We start from the raw sequence: 20,933 nt of genomic DNA on the forward strand, positions 1-20,933 counted from the left end.
AAGGACCAGCACCACATCCTCTTGTACCACTCTTTCAAGAATTTATCTTCAAGAATCTGCCAGTTTTGGGAGTTCATTTTTAGTCCATCTCCTATCCTGAAAAGACTGTCTTACAGGGATAGACTGAAAATGATCTCCCAAAACCTACTGCCAGATTCTGGAAGATAGATTCTTCAAACAGTGTTCTCTTAAACTAAAAAGAGAAAAAGACATGATTGGTAATAAAGTTAAGAACCATGCTTTGACTAGCACCTTGATGATGTTATAAATAACCTTTTTAATGATTAGAGTTTCATTAACATTAGTATATTAATATAATTAATATTAGTATTATTAATATTATTTGCATATTATTTATAAATATTGTGTTTTTACCCCTCTATCTGTCTGGTCTGATCTTGTATTGTCTATTAGAGTTTTACATAACAATTACAACAAAAACATGATGTGTCAATTAGGTACTTTTTTTTATTTTTTCTAACGTAGCAAAATGACTGTTCTAACAACAGTTATCAGCAGAATACTTTAATAAATGATAATGGACATTGAACATAAATAAATACTTAAAGAAGAAAAACAAAACAGAAACTGAAAATAGTGGAATAAGGACCAAGTTCCAGTAAAATATAGTATTTTCACAATCCTTTTAAATTTAGCTTTAAATTTATCATTATGTGTATTTTGGTATGAATGAGTGTCAGTTTGTATGAGGTTGTAGGATGTGATGCATCTGAAATACACAATTGAGTTTAGAATTACAGTGTGTCTTCTTCCAGTTGTTTATCTAAAAACAATTGTTCATGAAGTCATGAAATAGCTGTGACTGGGTGTGTTTATGCATAACCCCAGATACAAATTTTGATAATAATAGAATTATGTAAGGCAGTTAGTACTAACATAATTGAAAATTTTCTCAAATGTTTGATAAAAAAAGAAAAGAAAAAAAGCATTCTTAAATTTAAATACAAATTTAACTTTACAATTGTTACTGGTTACTTAGTTTTTGGGTCACATGTAAGTGCACATGCTGTTGTTTTTGTTTTAATATAAAGCCCTACAATGTAAAAAAAAAAAAAGAAAAAAAGATGGCTCATACTGATTTTCTGGAGCTCAGCCATTCAGCTACATAGACTGTCAACATACTTTTAATAGGTAAATCATTTATTTATTAAAATGTCTTTATGTCTTTGTAAAATAATTTTTAATGGAGCCCTATTAAAAGGGTTCTATTTAGCACCAAAAAGGGTTCTGCCATTGTTACCAAGTCAAAAGTTAAAAAGTTGTTTGAAAGTTTAAAATAAGTATTTGAGAGGTATTTTAATTTAACAAATGGTAAATACATTTATGTATATTTTTTGTTTGTTTGTTTTTTTTTCAGTATAACATTAAAATGTAACAGTGGTGCATGTGTAAATTGATATTCTGATAAAAAGACAAACATTCAAAAATAAAATTAATGGTTTATTTGAAAGGGTCTCAAATATAACTGAGTTCAGTTTAATTTGGAAACATGGTACATAAACATCACCATTTCCTGCTAATGACACATGTTTGTATTCTGTGCATAATTGCTATTAGCATTATCATAACATTAATATATAACATTATCTGAGGTTTAAAGAGATTTGCAATAAGTTTCAAAGAAAGTGTAATTAAATATTTATTTGCTGGTTTTGACAAAGCTTTATAAGAGAACTGTTAACTATCACATTTGATCTGAACACTTTATAAATGACACATCTGAGACCTTTCTCAAAGTGTTCAATTGACCTGAATTGTAAATGTTGTGACTAAAGGCTCTCTAGACAGTGGTGTAGCGAGAGACCCCCGGACAGGAGCGGAACGGAGACGGGACGCTGGGGAAGATGCTCAGGAACACAGGTGAATGAGGAGGTGAGGTGCTTGTGGGTATCTGCCTCCTCTGACGGCGTGGCACGTAACGGAAGTTCAGCGGAGGTTTGACGGCGCGAACAGAGCCGCCTGCTTCCTCGGATGAGTCAGACTCGGAAGATTCAGTGGATTCGCTGGAAGAGGTGGGAATAGTGGAGTCTGATGCTGGGAGTGATCCAGGTCCGGCAGGGATGACCTGATACACGGGGTCAGCTAGCTGAGGTGTTACTGCTCCAACATCTTGGAATGAGGGCTTATGGATATGAGGAACATGAGCGTTGTGGGTTGTAGTTTTGGAAAACTTGTCCTCTTGCTGTGTCGGAGTGACAACATGCACCTGTGAATCAGTGACAAAGTGTGAGTGACCTCCTCAGGGACATTCTATAATGATTAACGTGGCTAACGTGAAAAACGCTTTACGCATTAGAACAGAGCTTTTAAAAGTCCAAACTCAATAAACACATTATAAGAACATAATCAACGTAATCAGCGTTGTTTACCTTCAGCATGTGAGCACTTTCTACTGAACGTAAATAACGTGGATTGCATTGATTACGTTCTGGGGTACTCTCCAAAATGGCGGAAGACAGTAACTCGGGGAGAGGAAATGCTGAATAAATTAAGTTATTATTGTTTTCTTTGAGCACAAAAAGTATTCTCGTAGCTTTGTAAAATTACGGTTGAACCCCTGATGTCACATGGACTATTTTACCGATGTCCTTACTACGTTTATGTGCATTGATCGTGGTAATATCATTGCTGTCTATGGAGGATCAGAGAGCTCTCAGATTAATATCTTAATTTGTGTTTTGAAGATGAACGAAGGTCTTACGGGTTTGGAACAACATGAAGGTGAGTAATTAATGACAGAATTGTTATTTTTGGGTGAACCCTTTAACGCATTAAGCCACGTTAAGTGTTTTCCTTATAACGTTTTCTATGTGAGGAAAAAGCTTAATGCGTAATTAAATGTGTTGCCTTCGCATTCTGGGCTCATCTGCTTGTCTGTGCATAGTATGCTTTATTAATAATGTGTTTACTGAGTTTGGACCTTTAAAAGCACAGTTTTAATGCATTAAACCACACTAAGCATTTTTCACGTTAAGTCTTATTACTCCGGTCACTTTAAAAAAAAAAATCCACACACAGTTTGCCTTACCAACTTTCAGCAGTAAATTTCACATCCAAAATGCACTAAAACTACAACACTTTATACATGTATCAATAGCAAAGGTTGTCATCCAACAAACAAACACTACGAAACACAAACAACAGGTAAAATTAAAGATTATTTTCTTTGGTAAAAAGTCTTTACAAAACAAGAATGACAGCTTTACAGCACAAACTGACTCCTCTTGCAAGTTTCCCCTGTTGTAAAGATGGTAAAGACACTGAAAGACTTACACCTGTGTTCGGCTACATCTGATAGTTTGATAGCATTTCATTTTTTAGATTTGGTATTACTGTAGAAATGTAGCAAATTGCTGTCTTAATCAGCTTTGTATTAAGTTTATGCTTAAGTTTAACAGTTTTGTGGGGGGAAAGTACTGTATTTGGCCAGTAGGTATATAGAGATTTGGCAATGTTTGTGTCTAAATGAGATTTCATATAATTTGAAAGATGTAGACACTTAATAAATTTTGTGCCAAAGCAATGGAAAATTATCCACAGTTTAGCCACATCCCTGAAGGCACTGCTGGCCTTCTTATGGCCTGGACAAAATGGATGTAAGCATGAAGTGGCCCGTATGTAAAATCTGAATGTGACCCTAAAGTGGCCCATGTGGTAAACAATGATTATGGCCTAAATAGTGCCAACCAAATGTGGGCCACCTTTGGCAAAAATGTGGCATTATCGACAAAGGCTAATTGAGATTCAAATTGAGATTTATACATCATCTGAAATAAATCAGCTGAATAAATAATCTTTCCATTGATGTATGGTTTGTTAGGATAGGACACTATTTGCGTGAGATACAACAATTTGAAAATCTGGAATCTGAGGGTGCAAAAAAATCAAAATACTGAGAAAATCGCCTTTAAAATTGTCCAAATGAAGTTCTTAGCAATGCATATTACTAATCAAAAATGAAGTTTTTATACATTTACGGTAAGAAATTTACAAAATATCTTCATGGAACATGATCTTTACTTAATATCCTAATGATTTTTGGCATAAAAGAAAAATTTATAATTTTGGCCCAAACAATGTATTTTTGGCTATTGCTACAAATATACCCCAGCGACTTAAGACTGGTTTTGTGGTCCAGGGTCACAGATGTGGTCCACATACTGTATGTTTCAGCAAATGTGGCCCAGGTATATTCAAATGTATCTGGGCCAGTTTTGGCAAAGATGTGGCATAGTAAGCACTGGCTAATGTGGCCTAAATGTGAGCCTAAAGTGGCCCGTATATGATGCCAAATGATGACAATATTTCCCAAATAATTAATAACATTTTGGGTCACTTTTGGCAAATATATGGCATAGTCAGCACTGGCTAATCAGTGTGTAAGCCTAAGTTGTCCCACATTTGACATGGTAAATATGTCCCATATATTATAAAACAGATGAGGAGCACTTCTGGTTTGGATGTAGCACTTGACACTGGCTAATTGAAATGAAAGTTTGAAATTTTAAATATGGCCAAATTTGGCTACTTTTAGTAGGATGCAACACAGTTAACTGATGCAGGGTGATCTGGATATGAGTCTTAAGCTGGCCACACACTAGAGGATTTTAAGGCCGATTTGCCCGATAAGGCCTGATTCACAGCTTGTCGCAAGCTATTTTTTTTCCAAAAAATCCCCTATTGTGTGGTGTCATTATGATTATTTAACTGCTTCCTATTGAGACAGAGCGTTCCCGAACTCAAATCATGTTTGATATTTACGACTCTTGATCGGGCTGCCTCTGACGTGATACCCGCGATAGCCAATGAGAGCAAACAAGCGTCAATTGCCAGATGTTGTGTGCTTCTATAGCTGAAACTTGACAGCCACAAACATGCCACAAAATCAGAATGCATAACCCATATTCTTTTTATGCTTAGTTTTTCACTGTGAAATAGAGCAGCGTGCCGGGAGAGCCCGCTGACAAACCTGTGAAGATCTGTTTTTAAAGTCTTGGAATGTGTCTTTGAATATTTATCTGTGACATTTGAATTGCTGCTTGTGCAAAACTTGGGTTGGGATGATTTTACCAAGTACGACACATTTCTGGAACTTATTTGAACATTTAGGGAGGACATTTTTAAATTTCTCTTTACAATATATGAGTTTTGTTAATGCATAACTAGGCTTAGTGTGACCCAGATAATGTATATTTATGGTTTATTTGGTTCATTATTAGCTAAAATGTGGCTGTGCAGTGGCCTGCTTGTGGACCACTGCCAAAATGCCACTATTCCATGCAGCATGTGGGCCACATGAGGAATGTGGGTAAGACCAGGATTAGAATAAAAATCAACCGTGGGCCACATTTGGGCCAGTTTTGGTTTATTTGGTTGGCTTACAATGCTAAGGTTTACTTGAGGCCCAAATCTGGCAAACAGGAGTTACCCAGATTGGGCCAGTTATGGTTTATTTTATTTATTTATTTTCATGGCTGACATGAGGACTACCTATGACTTGCTTGTGGCCCAAATTTTGCAAACAGGAGCGGTCCACCCAAGTGCCATCATTCCACACAGTATGTGGGCCGGAGCAAGGTGTTGGATCTGGGCTGGATCTGGGCCAGAATTAAAATAAACGTGGCCCAGATTTGGGTTAGTTCTGCTTTATTTGGTTTATTCATGGCTGACATTGGGCCTTCCTTTAGCTTGCTTGTGGCCCAAATTTGGCAAACAGGAGCGGTCCGCCCAAGTGCCATCATTCCACGCGGTAGGTGGGCCAGATGAAAGTGTCAGGTGTGGGCCTGATCTGGGCCTCGAGAATTTTGCTATCTGGGGTTGTACTTAGCCTACTGTGTGAAGAGGTTTGAAAAAATAATGTATTGAGTATTGAGAAATGGGTCCTACAGTAAAAACTGTAATGCGGTGAGATGAACAATGAAATAATGTACCACAAAATAATGGCAAAAAAATTATTTGTCTTTTTTTCTTGCTGGCTTCATGCAAAAAGCAAACATATATCACAAGCAGTGTAGTCTGAACTTGGAAAACAGTTTTTCTAGACACAAGACAGGAAGTGTTTTTGTTAGCACTGATGCAACAAAACTGTTAATTAAGAGCAAAGAGATGTGCATGTGTTGTGTAATTAATGCTTCATCTCCATTTATAATTCCTGTGCAGCCACAGAGACGCTTCTTGTCTCAAACCAGTATGCCATGTATACGAAATCAATCTTGTGTTGAACACTCACAAATCACATTTCTTACCGATAATTAAAACATCATGGTGGTGTTCATGTGTGCCAATTCAGTAAATATGATTAATCTGACATGATTTGAAGAAATCAACATGAGACGACAAGGACAAAAGAAAAAACGAAGGAATTAAAACAGTCCATTTTAGTCTTTCCATTTAAACTTTTCTAGAGTGAGAGGATAATAAGTGCACAGGGAGATTCAGATCAGCTCTACTGGGTTTGGCTCAGTTTCCTTCTGTTACATTGAGGTGTTGATTTACCTCAGTCATCTGGCTTTTAGTGCTGGAAAGTTCTCGCTTTCCGGAGTGTGACCTGGAGAAAAAGCCTGACAAACAAATATGCATATTTAGGGTACCTGTGGGCGAAATATTTCACAGGACACCTTCACATCTTGCTGGCCGTGGCCAAAAACCTCCCCGATACAGAACCCAACAGGCTGAAATGAAAACAGACAGACAGAATAAACACACTAGAGAAAGCAGACAGTTTGGCAAATTAGGGAACACTTCATCAAATAAAACTTTTTATGGTGTGAGAAAAATAACATAGAAAATGTTAATAGTGGTGGATGTTACGTCATTCACATGGGATCCAATTTACATGGACGTAATGGCCGTTGGCAGCAACTCACCTCTTTACCTTCATGTCCTGGCTCACACTGAACCTCAGGGAATGGAGCGACTGAGCATTCCTGAACGGTGTACTCCACAAAACTAGCGGGCACAGGGGAGCGCTACAAAATGAAATAAAAAGATTCATTAAATCTGGCCAGGGCAGGAGTCAATGTCATCGTATTAAAGGGTTGGTTCATCCAAAAAAGTATTCTGTCATCACAGACTGCATTTTTATTAAATAACTTGGATTTGTTTCGCACACAAAGTAATTAAATGGCTTCAGAAGAAAGTTACTTTTATTATGCTTTTCTGTCCTTTTTAGAGCATGACAGTATCAGTCCGCATTCACATTTATCACATTTTTGGGGTGAATTTAAATTAAGGATGGAAATGTGGAAAAAAAGAAAAATGTACATGCCATGATTATGGTACAGTGTCATTAGACTTGCAAGAATAATTTTCACACAGTGGTTCGGTATCCGCATTCAAACCGGTTATACTGGTGTTAACGCTAATTAGACTCACGTTATTGGTGCTAGGAGTTCATTTTCTCTGCCCAAATTCCTACACAGAAATGGTCACATTTACTGTTGTTTGGCAAACTTTTGCAGACGAAATCCAGTCACTTCAATAGGAATCTGTGTGATCTGGAAATTAGTGTAAAAGTTTCCTGCGCAGACAGTGACCTCTACGTGAGTTGTGCTTTAAGGCACCAGAAGAGCTGGCACAATCAGTCACACTAGAGTGTTTTGCTTTGAAGACAAATTTTATTCAGACTTAAGTATTAGTCAGTATCATTTTCAGTTTTTTCCTGTTCTTGTTGCATTTACACTGCTTTAACCAGCAGATGTCCTCAGCATGTAACGTATTGAGTGCATCTAAATGGTGAGTCTAGCTCGTGATCTAACAGTGAACATAGTTAATGTAGTGGAATAAAAACAACACATGCAACTTCAATAAAGGCAATAAAGGTATTGTCGAAACTAGCGCTGGATACTTGAGGTAATTATGTTACTCTGTTTTCTGTGCAGAGCATCTCCGCAATTTTATCTGCTGTTTAAATGCACAAGCCCTTTAAATTCTAATGAATTCAAAGTTCTCAGTCCCTTACGAAAATTTTTTGGGGCATATTGATTAGCATTTGTATAACCACAATTTTACTACAAATACCATGGTTAATTTGTGGTTACCATGGTTTAACTATAGGTTAAAAACCATGTTTTTTGGTTAATTTTTGTAATGGGTACAACATTTTTTCTCATACATCACTGAGGGTGATCCCAGCATATTGATTCTATGTATCATTACCATCATAGTTGCTGTGCGAACTATTGTTTCATTGTTTATCATTTATCATTATTGTTATCGTTCTTGGTGTGAACGGGCCTTTACACATCGCTATGTTACTGACAACAGACAATGGACTTTTTTCCCCACTAAATTTCACTGAAATTGTACTAATGTGCAACCTTGACAAAAGGTGTGATTCTGAACTGTGAATTTTATTTTTATTTGATTCATTTTGAAATGTTGCGAAACCAAGGTTCAAAAAGGTTTTAAACTGTATTTGAAGCCGTTTGCTGAAATCACTTGACTGGAATCACCAGCTCCAATCCACTCTTTAGAAACCAAAAATGTGGTAAATGTTTCAAACCTTCAGAAGCAGGGTTTCAAACCATCACTATTCATTTCTGCATTAATTGTGTATATTTTCACTCGCTATGACAAACTGTAGCTTAAAAAATGGAAAAAGGTCATTTCAGGTAATGAATAAAGTTTATGAATAATGCAGTGCTAACTGACATAACATTTATTACAGTATAGAAACTATTCTGCCTTATGTGTTTGTAGTATATAAAGCAATCATTAAATTGTCATTAGTAAAATATAGGAAAAACATGAATTTGAATAAATGATTGGTTAATGTCCAGCAGTGTATTTTTTCTTAGCCAATTAAACGAGATTAAAAAAAAATAAAGCCTGACAATTAGACAAAAAGGTCATGGAAAAAGATGCTCAAACTGTTTCTAGTCCACTCAGATCCCATCTTGCAGACCAGAGAACGATCTAAAGCTTGAGCGTTTAAGGCTGAATATACTGTACATAAACCTGTGCTAGGAGACCCATGAAATGGTCCTGTGTGTAACATGGTATGACCTGGTCTGACGGCTCTGGCCAGGGTTAAGTGTCGGGAAACCCAACACCATGCTAGACCATACAATATCCTCTATGACTTTCTCTTGTCTAGTAGAGTAGATTATCTGGGCATTGGCACAAGGTTTGGAAAGGATAGGTTTCAAGCCATCCGTCTACGAAGGTTAAGTTTAGGGTGAGGGTCAGTTCAGGGCTAGATTAAGACCCAACCAGCCTTGGGAATGCAAAGTTCCTGAATGAACTTGTTCCTGACCAGCGAACCACACCGCAACCCGAAATCGCGATTCATCTGCGATTATGAATGCGATATTACATAGCATGTCAGTGATCTACAGCTCTGTGTATTAAATGCCACTCCATCTGAAAGCAGGTGATGGAGATTTACAACTAATCACAGAACCGGCTTTACTGACGAGATGCGCATGATCATAGTTTAGGCCCTAGTTTAGGGTGTGGGTCAGTTCCAAGTTAAATCAGCTTAGACCCTAAAGCACAAGAGTCAAGAGTGTAATAATTATGCTTACGGTTAGGTTAGGGTTACTTGCATGCAATTATGCATATTTTTTTGTTATTGTAATAGTAAGTACATATATCGTATAACAAGGTCACCTTAAAATAAAGGTTTTTTTGTTTTTTTTGTTTTTTTTTTACATTTCTGTCCCCCTCACTTCTGAAATGATGGCTACGTCCCTGTTGGCAACCATATGAAAAGTAGGCATGCTTGTTCACATAAGAGATCACAAAAAAAAACTTTCTGCGTACCATCTAAGATGCCTTTCATCTGACTATGCTTTGCGGCATAGTCTAAGGTTTAAGGCTAGAATACTGATACAGGAATTACCGCTGTCAAGTGAGTTTCATTCCTAATGTTTCCCCCTGTAAAATTTCACAATATAACCCAGTATTATGGTGTACCATGGCAAACCTAAATGACAACACAGTTTAATGAATTGTGAAAAACTGATGAATTGTCATCTTTTGCGACCTGATGGGAGGCTCTGGTGATGGTGTTCACAGTCAGGCTAACAGGAAGCGTGCTCTGTCTGTTGTATTTAAGGAGGGATGTCCGAGCTGCAGCGATGGCTTCATTACTGTCAACCGGCAGCAGCAGAGGACAGTCCGGACACGTCAAGCGTAACTTCTCTGGAGGGTCTTGGGGAAGGAAAGTACAGAGATTAGTTCTTTAAGTGAGTAATATCAAAGAAAAAATGGAAGTTGCATTTGATAAAACAGCAGTGAAGCATTGCAGTAGTTTAATTAGTTAAGTTTATTTGACAAAAGCAAGACATCAAACCTTGTTTTTCAATGAATTCAAAGACTTATTTCTATTGTGTCCTTGCTGTTCAACAGAATTGGTAATCGCTATTAAGCAGTAAATAAAATTACTTCTGAGACACACCTGCATTTTATTAATGTGGTCCTTTTTCTAATATGATTAGATTATGAAAAGCATCTTTCAACCAAAAATATGATTTTACTGTTTGGCTTGGAAATATTATTAGACTAGGAGATTTGAGTCTCCACTTGAGGGCTGCACCAACTAATCCATGAAATCTATAATAAAAATAATGAAAATAATGGACAATGAATTTGATGATTGATTAGTCATGTCTGTGCACTTGAGTCACTTTCCAGACATAAATGACACATTTCTATGGACAAAACATACTGAGAATATTTTAAGCTAAGCACTTCAAACAAAAGCATAGTTTAATATATCCTGCTCGGGCATGTGCTTTGATGCATGTGTGTGCTGTTAACTGGATTTGAGATGCATGAAATGCACATTTATTTTTATTAAAGTTTTTAAAAATTGAATTAAAAAAAAAATAACTATATAATTAACTGATTATCAAAGTAATTGTTAGTTGCAGCTCCATTCTAGTTTTACGTAAGCCAAAAGGTTCACATTTTGAGATTTCTATTTTGCAGGGAACAGAAAGAAATGGAAGTAACTGTTTGACCTGGTACGAGTGTGCAGTCATAGCTGTAGAGGTAAGAGAAGCCCTCTGGTGTGTGGAGCACTGTGGTGTTACAGTTTCCAGAGATTTGCTACAACACAGGAAACACATAAATTGTCCATAAACCAACCAACCTAAAACACCCTTTTTTCTTAGTCTTTTCTAGACATATTAAAACCAGATTCTGTGAAACATCTGCACTCAGTTACTTCATGGATTAATGTGAGTTAGAAGTTGGATTAGTCATAATATATTACTATCCATGTGAGCTTTTCTCGTTTTTCTCATTTTTAAAAAAGCCATGCTGCACTTTTCACCAATTACCTCTTTTTCAGAATGCAAAGCACAGGTTTTAAAGTGCAATAATAGATTAAACAAAGCTAGAGATTTTAGTCTGAGATCCAGATTTGCATCCGTTAAATGGTCATAATAGAGCTGCATGCAGCGAAAAATGTTAATGTAAAATGTTCTGCTAGTTAATCTTAAACCCATGGTCAATATTTGTGAATTTAGCCGATGGAATTTTAAACTAAGGTAAACAACACTACTACACTGTCAACCAGAGGCCATATATTCAATCCTGACTTTAAGATGTACAGTAGCTGCAAATAATCAAGACGCCGAAGCCTTACTGTTTCCATGAAAGGTCTAATAGCACATTTCTTCCATGATTTGGGGCTGAGGACATGGCACTTGGTCTCAAGGACATCTAAATCAAGATAATAGACCTTTCCAGCTGGACCCTACAGCACAGGAAAGTGGACCTATGAAATAAACAGGTTCTTGCAAAGATGACAAATTCATATCTGGCTTCAAAAACAATTAATTGAATAATATGAGTAGATCTATGAATGGTGTGGTCGCCTTTCCACTGGTGAAAAATGACAGCACTGTTTACCAACCTGTTGATGCGCCTGGACGTTTGTGATTCGGTTAAGGGCGAATTTGTAACCTGTTTGTCTGTCCTCGTTTATGTACGTGACGGCCAGTCGGGACAACTTCTCCACAGTCTTGTCGTCACAGGGAACATGTACTAAACTTGTCCCCGAGACACACAAAATGTTTGCGGTCAGAAAAATCCAAATCAGAGTCAACATCTTTCGTTCTCGTTAGAGACACTGTCTTGCACGGGATAAAGAGTTTTATTTCAAATGCAGTCTAGCATCCGTTTATACCAGGAGATGAATGTGACTTTGGAATCAGGTTTGATAAACATTAACAAGATGATCAATGTGTGACCTCTCTGTGATGTAAACAGCATGTGTGTGTCATAGTCTACAGGCTCCAAATCTACCCCAAACCTATTCAGACTGACTCATAACATACTCTTGTAAACGAAAATACAAGAAGAATAATCAACTAACATTTAACATACAAATAAACATTCTACCTCAGGAATTTTCATTCCTCCAGCAGAGTTTAGTTCCACACAAAACCTCTTTAATTTTCTTGTGAAAATAAAGACCTTGATTGGCTAGTTCATATGTGTTTGTTCAGAGAGACCTAAACTTAGAGGAAGGTCGATATTTAGGTCCTGAGAGGAGTATTTTGGCCATATACTCTCTCATGTAGTAGTTATACTTTATTCGATCAGAAGATGGCGCTGGTATTGCAATGATGCTACAAAAATGTCCATTCGGATGTTTGTGTTTGGACACACACTGAGGCTGAGTCCAGTATGGAAACAGGTTTTGCGGTCAAAGTTATCTATAATCGTCAGAATGTCAGTACAGTGGCATATATTGGTGTTTTGATATTTAGCCTATTATGATTATCTTATTCATGCGCCACTGTTTTTGCACTGTTTCTGAGACTTTCATCTCAAAAGAGTTATAATAATGACTCGGTATTTAACAATAACATAAAGGAAGAATGAGAGATCCTCAGAAATTAAAATAAAACAATGTGTTGTCTTTTATTCATTCTCGATTAATTAATCTCAATTAAATTTGTCACTTAAGTGTTTCATGTATAATCCAGCTGGAAAAAAACTTAATAAAAAACTATAGAAACCATCACAGGATTTGTAATGGTTTTACTGGTTATAATGGGAATTGTACTGGTTTTAATGGAAACTATAATGGTTTCTACTGGTAATTGGTCGCCTACTGTTGGTGGCTTGTTAAAACCACTAAATCCTAATGGAATGTGTCCCAAAACACACTACAGGAAACCATTTTAATTGTTGATGGTTTGTAATTTGTATCTGTAAGCTATTTGTAGCGGAAACCATTGGAATTTATGTGATGGTTTCTATTGTTTGTTTTTTGTTGTTTTGTTTTGTTTTGTTTGTTTTTCAAGCAGGGAAGATAAAACCACTTGAATTCTTCTGTTTTTATAAATGTGGGAACACAAATAAAGATTATTTTATTTTGCCATTACTTCCATGTTATTTTCATAACTTTTCAGAAGTCGTTTATGCATGGCTTTTCCGTCTTAAGATAAATCAACGTTGCTTTACTGTCCAAAATGAGCCATAACGCGCCGGAAATTTTCAGACTCTTGAAATATTCTCGTTTAAATATGGTTTAAATTGGTTTCTGGATCTAAACACAAAACTGACAGACTATGAATGAGCTGAGTTCAGATGACAGGTTTGCGCGAGAGGGAGTGTCCAAGCGCGCACAGCATTCAACACGAGCCTGACGCGCATCCAGTGCATTCAACCGCGCCACCGTCAACGCACATTTACGTGAACGTCCTCGTTGAAGATGATGTTTATGAGGAAGGTCTGCTGCTTTCTGCTCTGCTGTGTTTTTGAAGCGAGCGTCGCGCGCCGGACTGAAGAAGCGGAGACCTTGGAGAAGATTGAAAGCGCGCGCTGCGTCTCGCGCTGCCTGACGCTTCACATCACGCAGATCACCGCGTTATTCAAACACCTGCAGGTAAGAGCCACCAAGAGTGAATGTTTCTCGCTGATAGTTTAGTTTAGAAGGTGCGTCTTTTGTATGGGAAATATTGCCTTTAAGAAGAGCTTCGTTTATCTTTATCGCGTCGTCACATTGGCAGCTTTCTGGTTGTTGACACTGAGATGAATAGCTGTTGGAAATATATAAAAACTATTAAAGGTCGAAACAATAAGCCACAAACACAATACGTGCAAACACGTAAAAGCTAACATACAAAATTATCAATTAATTGTTTTGATCAACAGCAAATTGTATGCCAGTGTAATTTTATGGTGTCCGTTTGTTTCAACCTCTATTACAATAATAAATGAACATAAATTATAATATATTTAAACAATACAGATTGTTTCAAAGCAGCTTCATAAACAAAACAAAAAAACAACAACAGAAGGCCTGTAACTGTTGTTCAGTTTTAATACAATTTCTCGAAGCAGAAGTAACACTTTATTTTAAGGTGTCCTTGTTATACACGTTAAGTAGTACTTACTATTATAATAACAATAAATTATGCGTACATGCAAGTAACTCTAAACCAAACCCTAACCATATGGTAGCTAATTAATATTACTCAGTACTTAAATGTATAATTACACTTTAACAAGGACACCTTAAAAATAAAATGTCACCCTAGAAATACAATAGTGTAACTATTCAGGTAAATTTAGTTCAATAAGTGTGAATATGCGAAGTTCAGTTGTTATAAGCTCAGTTCAGCTAAAAAGTGTTTGAATTGGATGTTTTGAATCCCTATGTGACAACTAGCCCCGATCCCATTAGTTTCAGATGCTGAGTTGGGATCTTTTCTGAGCATATGCAGTTGGTTTAGTGGATGGGAAACACATTGCTTTTGTGTGTGTGAATGAAGTGTTTAATGGCTGTTTTCACCTGTTTTCTTCATGAGTTTATCCCCTAAATGACTGGAGATCAGCTCTAGTGCAATTGTAGTTAATTTTGTGGTATTTGGAGCTTGAATCATGAAAGCATATGGTCTGACAGCCCACCATGCAGCAAGACTCTCTCCTATATATCTGTCTTTCAGTTCTGTTTGCTGTGCATCTCTTGAGCTTATGTTTGTGGCAGCTCAACCCAGCCATAATTAAGTCTTAATTAGAGGCACATTATGAAAAACTATCCACTTTAGTTGTTCCAGACATTAAACTTTCTCTCTGATCTACTTCTAATCTAATTTTCTCCTCCAGTTCCTGTCTGTAAATCTTGATTTGACTTTTAAATCTATGATTTCATCATAAAATTTCATCTGGATACCAGAGGGCTTTTTGCTGCATGCATCTTGCATTTGCATGTTTGCATTTAAATATTATAAGATGCGGATTTAAACTTGCCATTGTTACCTTAAAGAGCTATTTCTACCGGATTTCACACATTAAAATTAACTTTGTTGGTAAAATTAGTGATGATAATTTTTATTTTTATTTTATTTTTTACTTACCATTTTTTCAGTATGTTAAAAAGTACAGAGAGTATTCACTCTCATTGGTACCTGAGACCTTGATTCAATTAGCCAAAATATTTAATTAATGAGTGGGAGAGACATATGTAGAACATTATGAATGACAATTTGTTTTATTCTGCTGTGCTTTTTACAGAGTTCTGTGGGCACAGATGCCATGTAGGTCTGTTCATTACCCATAAAATAGCAACATGTTTTAGAATGAGACCACTGACACTCATATATGATTGAGTGTCAGATAACTGTTGCTTTTTTATTGTGGGAACTCTGGGAAGTAACACGAGGGACTGCCTTGTAAAGGACTCACTAACACATTCTTGTGTGAGCTTTGGTAAGAAGGCTTCTGAAAAGCATATTATAATGGCCTCATAAATTACTCCTACAATCACTGTAATTAAATAAGGATGAGATGACTCACTGCAGACTGAATTCTTCTCAGGGAGTTTCTTTATTCTAAGCAGAATTCCAGCCATAATTTCTGTTTGTAAGATGGGACGTTGTGCAGGTTTCATGTTACTGCTCAAAGCATAGCTGGGGGTTTTGAAGAAGGTGCCCTCCCATTTTTTCCTCAGTCCTTTAAAACTCAAAAACCAAAGCCAGTTCAGTGTCCTTACATGCACCAGCTTACACGAACCACTTCAAGAAAAGGAATGTTTGATAAGTCATCATCTCTCGAGCTCGTCCTTTGTTGCAGCAGCTGCTCTGACTGCAGGTGCACGATTTACGACGTCTCCAGACAATAGTGTTTGTTGTGTTAATGGTACGCATATCCAGTGTCAGCACAAATGGTTATACTGCGGTAAAAATGCAAGTTATCGCACATGACAGGTGTAGAGTGACGGACATCAAACAAATGTAGGCAAAGGTTTCATTTAGGTAGAATTACACTCCTTCTTTGTTCTGCTGACCTTAAAGTGGTGTTCACACGGACACTGGAGGTTTCCCCGTCCATAAGGTCAAGGTTTGGCTGATTATTGTGGGCTACACCATTCCGGTGACAAAAATATTTCCACCAATTTGGAAGTTTAAAGTTTTAAAAAGAGAAGGCTCGTGGTAAAAACACAGGCAGGGTCAAATAACAGCAAACGAGTATTGCATGGACAAGGCACAAGAGTAATACTAGGGCAAGCGTGGGATGGCTCCGTAGAGTAGCTATGGCTAGACAAGTGATATACGCTAGACAATACTCAGCGATTAAATAGAGTGTGTAATAGCTCTCAGGTGAGCGTGTGATTGGTGACAACTGTGTAATCAGTGCATTCAGCTGTGTCAGTGCAATGGATGGTGGGAACTGTAGTCCCAGAGTGACATGTAACATGTGGTGTGAGAGTCAATATGATGGAAGAGCGACCGCTGATGGCGAGTGGACGGAAGACCACGAACCGGATTCGTAACACCCAGTGTGTGGTATAATCAGCATGACTTAAAAATGTCAGATGATGTGACCTTTATGACAAACAAGGATTGTTTTTCTCAAGGTAAGTTCACATCAAATGGTATAACCACAATGATATGTGCGTAAAATGTTTATCCAAATTTTGTTTCAAAATGAATAATGATTAAGAATCATTCAGCTCAGTCATGGCCTTTAAATCTACTGTATTTACTGTATGCAACTCTCATATCAAAAACGGGTTGAAAAACCAAACCTTTCCTCCTGCAAACTTGTTCCATTACTAGCATATCCCCTTAAAGCTCATTGTCTTTTGATAGTTTGCCTATTACCCACGTGACTAACAGATCTCTGATTGCTACTGTCTTTCAAGAAACCAAGTCTCGAAAAAACAGTTTTAAGTAACTTTTGGCCCATATCAAATCTACTTTATCCAGCAAGATAAAAGAGAAACTGGTCACCGCTCAGTTGCTATTGAAGAAAAATATTCCAAAATTTGAAAAAATAAATAAATAAAAATTAATAAGGTTTCCACCTCTACATAATACAGAGATGTCCTGTTAAAGATACTAAGCAACCTCTTCCTTTCATCTGACTTGTGTCGTCACTTTCCTAGACTCCTTAGACCAGAGTTCAGCCTTCTGTACTCCTCACTCACTAATCTGCTATTGGTGTTTGTTACGGCCAACGCTATAACATAATGAGGGACAACACAACAAGGCTCGATTCATAGGGAGATTTATTTAAAGTAACACAAAAATAGGAACCACGAATGGGAGGAACTAATCAGGCGAGCAAAAGTCCACCGGAGAACACATCTCCACGTCTGGACAGCCCCTCAAATTCCGCCCCCCTCAAATGCATCTGTGTGGCTTCTTTTCAACACGCGCTGATGGTCCACCGCTGTAGGTAATCTGCTCAATCACAAACATGGGTAACAAATTGCCAGCCCCCTAGCGGGCAGACAAACAATAACAAAAATACATGCACATGTAACACCTTCATCCCCCAAAAAGTGAACTATCACCATAAAAGGAACAAGCATCTATTAAAAGACACCTTTCCCAAAAACATGCAAAGATTTTTTTTTATTTTATTTTTTTGTTTTTAAAAACACACTCCTATGCCCCTACCCAATCCGGGATAGGGCATCAGCCACCACATTGTCTTTACCTTGAATATGCCTGATCTCGAGGTTGTATGGCTGCAAATACAAGCTCCAGCACATAAGACGCTGATTACAATTGCGCATCAAATTCAAGAAAATCAGAGGATTATGATCGCAATATACGATAAGGGGATGCGAGCAAGCTACATATACCTCAAAATGTTGAATTGCGGAGACTAAAGCCAGAGCCTCCTTTTCAATAGTAGAGTAATTCCGCTGTGCAGAGGAAAACTTCTTCGAAAAATAACATACAGGATGTTCTACATCATCAGCCCCCACCTGCTGAAGAACAGCTCCCACCCCCACATCACTAGCATCTACTGCGAGGCTAAATGTTCTTGAATGATCTGGTGCGGCCAAAACTGGTGCCGCAATCAACAAAGACTTCACATTCTCAAATGCACGCTGACAAACATCAGACCACTGAAATGATGTTTTGGGACTCAACAGATTTGTAAGGGGAGACACTACCGTTGCAAAATTTTTGCAAAACGTACGGTAGTACCCCACCATTCCCAAAAAACGCCGTAGTTGCCTTCGGTCAGCTGGCGGTGGAAAATCACAAATAGCCATAACCTTTGCAGCAATGGGCCGTACTTGTCCCTTTCCTATAACCTTCCCCAGGTAAACTAAGGTGGCTTTACCAAATTCACATTTGGCTAAATTAACTGTTAGATTTGCTTCTGCCAGTCGGTGAACTTGCCGAAGTAAACTCAAGTGCTCCCCCCAAGAGGAACTGTATAGTACCAAATCGTCTAAATGGGCTTCGCAGCCAGGCACCCCGGCCAGCACAGTATTAACAAGTCTTTGAAAAGTACTTGGAGCGTTTTTCATGCCAAAAGCCATTACCTTATAATTAAGGAAAGCATCCGGAGTCACAAAAGCTGAAATTTCCTTAGCACGTTCTGACAAAGGAACCTGCCAGTACCCTTTCAATAAGTCAAGTTTCGAAACGTATACCGCAGATCCCACACGATCCACACAGTCATCCACTCTCGGCAACGGAAAACAATCAGTTTTCGTAATAGCATTTACTCGCCGATAATCAGTACAAAACCGATAAGTACCATCGGATTTGCTGACAAGCAAACACGGCGAACTCCAAGAGCTGGAGCTAGATTCAGCGATGTGATTTTCTAACATGTACTGCACCTCATTCTGCAAAAAAAACTCTCTTCAACGGATTAACACGATATGGGTGTTGCTTAATAGGTTGAAAGGACCCCACATCAATATCGTGCACGATAACTGATGTTTGGCCAGGAGTGTCACTGAACAAAGTCGAAAAGTGACTTACTAATTCCAAAATATCAGCTTTCTCCACTGGAGACAAATGTGGCAACTGACTGGACAAAGTTAAAAGCATCTCAGAATTTTTAATCTGCCTTCAACCGCACACCTTGAAAGACTCACTTCTTCATCCAGCTGTTCTTGAACAGTCATCCCAACCGCAGACACCTCACCTGGATCGATCACAAAAGGAACACAGTTTGATAAATTTTGAACGCCCATTTTCCGGTCATGATAACATGACAAACTCGGGAACTTTGACGCCGATCTGGAGTGTGAATCACATAATCACGATCTGACAGTTTCTTTTCAACCACATAAGGACCACTATAACGAGCTTGCAGCGATCCCCCTGGTACAGGTAACAGCACCAAAACTTTATCACCAGGGCTAAAAATCCGTTCTCTAGCTTTTTTATCAAACCAAGTCTTCATTTTGTTTTGGGTCTTCTCGAGATTTTGTTTGGCTAACTCGCGGGCGCGATAAAGGCAAGTACGGAACTTTGTGACATACTCGGGGAGGATACCACATGTTGAATCGCATAGCCACTTCTCTTTTAGCACAGTCAAAGGACCGCGCGGAGTGTGGCCAAAAACTAATTCAGCAGGACTGAAACCGAGCGATTCTTGTACCACTTCACGTGAAGCAAAAAGTAACCATGGGACTCCCTCTTCCCAGTCTCGTTCAAGTTCAAAACAATAAGCACGAAGCATAGACTTCAGGGTCTGGTGAAATCTCTCCAACGCACCCTGACTCTCGGGATGATAAGCAGCAGAAACATTATGCTGAATACGGAGAAGTTTAAGCACTTTCGAAAATGTACGAGATGTAAAATTCGTTCCCCGGTCAGTTTGAATCACTTTTGGCAAACCGAACAATGTGAAAAACTTAACAAGTGCTTTCGAGATCGTTCTTGCAGTAATAGTACGTAAAGGAATGGCCTCGGGAAAACGCGTTGCCGCGCACATTAGTGTCAACAGGTATTTATGGCCAGACTTAGAACGCGGAAGGGGGCCGACACAGTCAACCATTATGTGCTCAAGTGGTTCAGACACCATCGGAATCGGATAAAGTGGAGCAGGCTGAATAATTTGATTTGGCTTTCCAACCATCTGGCAAACATGACAGGTTTGACAATAACGGGAAACATCTCTCTTGAGACCAGGCCAATAGAAACTTTGCAAAATCCGATCATATGTTTTCACAACACCTAAGTGACCAGCGGGACCATTATGTGCCACATTCAAAATCATCTCTCGATAGACTTCTGGAACTACGATCTGACTAACCATATTCCAGTCATCAGGAGAATTGGGAGATCAAAATAGCATCTTTGAGAAAGTATTCCTGTAAATCTCCCACCTTCCCCTGTCCTGAATTAATTAACTCAAACAACGGAACAAGCGTAGAATCTGACCTTTGCGCAGCAATTAATTTAGCAGGTGACAAAGTCAAGTCAGCACCATCTTTAGAAACAGCCTCTCTTTCGCTCACGGAGATCAAATCTGCTTTTTCCTGCGGAACAACAGAAGACAATTCAATCAATTTAGGATTTGCCATGAACGTCTCGCACAAATCCACCTCATCTGACTTACAAATATCAGCAGATCTAGCCATAGAGCGAGTAAGCACACACGCCGAGAAAACATCAGGATACTTCAAAGCACACTCATCCACAGTAGAAACAAAAGGCACAGACTTAAAATTACAACTTGGT

General features: G+C 38.1%; 2 protein-coding genes across 2 annotated transcripts in view; one reads left to right on the top strand and one right to left on the bottom strand.

Annotated features, from left to right (window-relative positions):
* Positions 1 to 1,448: 1,448 nt before the first annotated feature.
* On the bottom strand, positions 1,449 to 12,182 carry si:ch211-262h13.5 (uncharacterized protein LOC571127 homolog). The gene is made up of 7 exons (XM_058761188.1): positions 11,888 to 12,182; positions 11,618 to 11,728; positions 10,989 to 11,076; positions 10,010 to 10,176; positions 6,888 to 6,989; positions 6,612 to 6,692; positions 1,449 to 2,227 (listed from the first exon to the last, which is right to left on the bottom strand). The coding sequence occupies exons 1-7, from the start codon at positions 12,080 to 12,082 to the stop codon at positions 1,802 to 1,804; spliced, it is 1,170 nt and encodes a 389-aa protein (XP_058617171.1). The 5' UTR covers positions 12,083 to 12,182; the 3' UTR covers positions 1,449 to 1,801.
* A 1,448-nt stretch (positions 12,183 to 13,630) lies between these two features.
* The window catches only part of anos1b (anosmin 1b), a 69,909-nt gene continuing 62,606 nt past the window's right edge, over positions 13,631 to 20,933 (top strand). The window contains exon 1 of the mRNA XM_058760985.1: positions 13,631 to 13,870. Coding sequence (XP_058616968.1) covers positions 13,697 to 13,870 — 174 coding nt within the window. The 5' untranslated portion in view covers positions 13,631 to 13,696. The remainder of the gene's footprint in view (positions 13,871 to 20,933) is intronic.

The sequence above is a fragment of the Onychostoma macrolepis genome, chromosome 22, assembly GCF_012432095.1.
Source record: "Onychostoma macrolepis isolate SWU-2019 chromosome 22, ASM1243209v1, whole genome shotgun sequence".
NCBI classification, from domain to species: Eukaryota; Metazoa; Chordata; class Actinopteri; order Cypriniformes; family Cyprinidae; genus Onychostoma; species Onychostoma macrolepis.